Consider the following 3,618-nt stretch of genomic DNA (forward strand, 5'->3'; position numbering starts at 1 on the left):
TAGCTGATTCTCCGGCAAAAAATTCTTATTCAATTGTTCCTTTGCTTTGTTCCAAACATTTACTTTTTCCTTTATACTTTTCTTTTTAACTTTGCAGTTTTTGTCTCTCATTCTATACAAATTTTAATGTTCATCTGTATCAACTTAAATATTGACCTTTGCATCATAAGCCAACGTGTACGGTGGCACCAACTCAGCTGAATCTCCTGCGACAACTACTTGATCAAGTCAATTTGAACATTTACTTCTGCAGAATAAGCCCACGCATTTGGTGGCACAAACTTAACGTTTCTAGCTATCATTTGTGAATTTCAACTACTTATATATTTTTGTTGAACGATAAACAAAAGCGATCAAAAAGTTTGGTCAAAGGATCTGGTGTACAAAGGAACCTTTCGGTTATCGAGTCGTGCACCACATGCTACTAAAGTTTCTTACGAGCTACTAGAATTAAACTTTTATCATTTAAATATTTAAATCTTTACTAATAAAAAAATAAGTTAAACGAAATAAAAAAAAAACTTAATGAAAAATAACTCAATTTTGTGTATAAAAATGTACTTAAAAACTTGTTAGTAACATAAAATCTCAAAAATATTTTTAACTTTAAATCAACTTATGAAAGGAGATGAACAATACTTACAGCAAACATTTGAATACTTATATCGCGCGCTCCACATCCGGTACCAACGAGGAAGCATGAGTGGCCGCGTCCTGAACCAGTAAGCTGTATCTTCCATCCGTTGCAACACAACTGGAGTCGTGAACTGAGTGAAACCTCTTAAAGTAGATAAATTTGAAATTGCCAAACGATTTCAGTTGTGATTCTTATTTTACTGTGCAAGAAAGTATATTAGTACTTTGCAGTACATGTTTATTTTTATTTCTAAACAAAATAAAAATGGTTTTAGCTCTTAAACCATTTAGCAGTCAGTCGCAAACCGAGGGATTAATAAAAGATCAGATTGCTCCAAAGCTAATAATAATCTGGCTCCTGACGAGACTACCGTACCTGTTACAGAGGCGTTTTCACATAAAACCCAAGTAACTCAGAAAACAATATAAGCATTTACGACTTAAAAATTACTTAATTGAAATTTTGACCTAATTATTAGAAAAAGAACTTACACTTTTTTGTACATTTTGATGAACTTATAAAATAAACTTATAAAAGCTTTAAGTTTAATTTTTATAATGATTTATAAAAATTTAAATTTTATTGTAAAACAGCTGAGTGATTTTAGCCCAGGCAACATCATTGTATATTTAAATAATAAAACAAAACTTATTTTTTGTTAGACGCTAAGTTAAAAACAATGAAATGTCACTATACAGATGTCATGATTGAAATGGTGAAATGATGTGTGCGTTTATTCCAGTTTAAAATGTAAAAATTAGTAGAATAATGTACTAAGCTCAATATTGTTTCCATACTGAAAGACTAAAAAGTATAGTTAAAAATTATTAGCTTCATATTTCTCTTTTATCGCTTACTGAAAAATCGACATTGAAAATTTATAACTTTTTGTAGCGATAATCTAAATCTAAATAAACCAACTATTACGTAGCACAAGATATTTTAAAACATAACAAACATTTTTGTTTGATTTGATAAAACTAACCTGGCACTCATTACTTATGGATTGGAAGATCAGATTGAGTTTTTTGTTTTTATTAACTTGCTCGTGCCTTGTAAACGGGCAAGTAAAGAACGGGCGCAACGCAGATGTGGGAGAAGTTCCGTACCAAGTGTCCTTGAAGTTTCTCGAATACGCAAAAACACTCAACTTAATTGATGACCCTGAATATTATTATTATCAAGAAGACGTCATTCGGTCGCCTAATCGTTTAGATGCTAACAAGTTTCGACATTTCTGCGGTGGATCTCTGCTGAACAGTCGGTGGGTTATGACAGCGGCGCACTGTTTCAATAGAGACTCAGCCAGCTACAAAGTTGAAATACTGAGAATTGCAGTTACTGCAGGCACCATATACAATGAAGTGAATCAACAGGATCCCACCCGCAGAACTGTCGTCTCGGAAAATTTTTACTTGCACGAAAACTTCCACTCGGAGCCTGTAAAGTTAAGTGCTAACAGGTACGACATCGGCTTGGTGCTTCTCAGAAATAAACTTTACGATTAACCAGTGGCGTCGCGTGGTATTTTTCTAGGTAGAAATGAATTACTTTTGTTGTGACTACCAACTAAGTTAAATAATAAGTTACAAGTAAAACATTCAAAAGTAAAGTATAGTGTTTATAGTTTACGTTGTTATAAAATCGTTTTTTTGTAAATAAGCAGCTATACCAATATACTAACTTCTGTTCAAAATGTAGCTATTTCGTAGTCGTTTAACTTTTTTTTTTGATGAGTATAAAAGATCTTTAAATTGTATCTAAGAAACAATTGTTACACAGAAGTATATAAGTCTTTATATAAGCTTAGGATTAATAAGATTTTTACAACAATTAAAGTTATAAAAGCTTATAATCGGCGATGAACTGGAGAATAAGCTTGATCTTTTTCTATTTTAAAATTATTTGTTAATTATATATAGAAGACTACCCTAGCTATTTTAAAATCTATATTTAAGTCATTAAATGTTTCTTATAGAATTGCATTAGTTTTTTAGATTTCAGTTAATTCTTATAAGCTGTTTTGTAGATACTTCTTTATAATTTCAATAAGTTTTACACAACAAACAAAAATGACATGTAAAACATTAATTAAACTTAAGTATTGTTAATTAATATTGCATGAAAAACGGATTAGTTTTTTACTTAACATGAATTAGCTTTAAGTTTTAAAAAAATTCACTTAAATGAGTTTATAAATATTTTTAAAATAAAATAAAAAAAATTTTAATGTTAAAAAGCTTTTGTTAAATAGCAAGTTAAGTACAGTTCTCTGGCTTTTTTATTTTTTTATAACTTATAAAAAGTTAGTTTTAATATAATTAATACCGTTAGATAAAACTAAAATATAGTAAGTAGTAAAAGTGTTTCATGAAAAAAACTGTCTAATAAGTTAATAAGTAGATGATTTTAAATAATATTCATACCTAGATTTTTATTTGTAAAAATAAAAAATAAATAAAAATCTAATTAAAGCTAATTAAGTCGATAACTTTAAATTGTTAGATTTAAAACAAATTACAATTATATACACATATTTTGACAAATTATCTTTTTCTTTTAAAATACGCTTTCTTTACCAAAATACGGCTAATGAATAATTATTCAATCTTTTTCATTATATTCTATAATATTTTTTTTTATTGTAACTTACTTTGTAAAACGTCATAATGGGCATATTTAGTTCGTATCTAAAATATTTAATAAGAATTTTAATAAAAGTTTGTAAAGATATTCTGAAGACTTTTCATACTACGATGAGGCTTGTTTTAATTCTGCTCCTGCTGCACCTCACGCTAACAACAAACAGCAAAAGGGCCGATCGAGGGGAACTCCCGCGCGCGGTGCAGGTTCACGAGCCCGCGCACGAAGCAACCGGCAGAATCGCCACCTTGGAAGAGGTGCAGAGAGAAGAATGACAGGAGGCGCTTGTTTCGAGGAAGAGGGCGGGTGGAATTGAGTGAAAGAAAGCGGCAGAGCGA

At 30.2% G+C, this 3,618-nt stretch overlaps 1 protein-coding gene across 1 annotated transcript; it reads left to right on the forward strand.

Annotated features, from left to right (window-relative positions):
• The first annotated feature begins 1,638 nt into the window (after positions 1 to 1,638).
• Positions 1,639 to 2,145, forward strand: LOC145836825 (plasma kallikrein-like). Its single transcript, XM_082944597.1, has one exon. The coding sequence runs from the start codon at positions 1,639 to 1,641 to the stop codon at positions 2,143 to 2,145; it is 507 nt and encodes a 168-aa protein (XP_082800723.1).
• The last annotated feature ends 1,473 nt before the right edge of the window (positions 2,146 to 3,618 follow it).

The sequence above is a fragment of the Thalia democratica genome, chromosome 5, assembly GCF_965202585.1.
Source record: "Thalia democratica chromosome 5, ktThaDemo2.hap1.1, whole genome shotgun sequence".
Taxonomy (NCBI): Eukaryota; Metazoa; Chordata; class Thaliacea; order Salpida; family Salpidae; genus Thalia; species Thalia democratica.

Coding starts and splice junctions, on each gene's coding strand:
- LOC145836825 (XM_082944597.1), top strand. CDS start 1,639: ATGGATTGGAAGATCAGATTGAGTTTTTTGTTTTTATTAACTTGCTCG.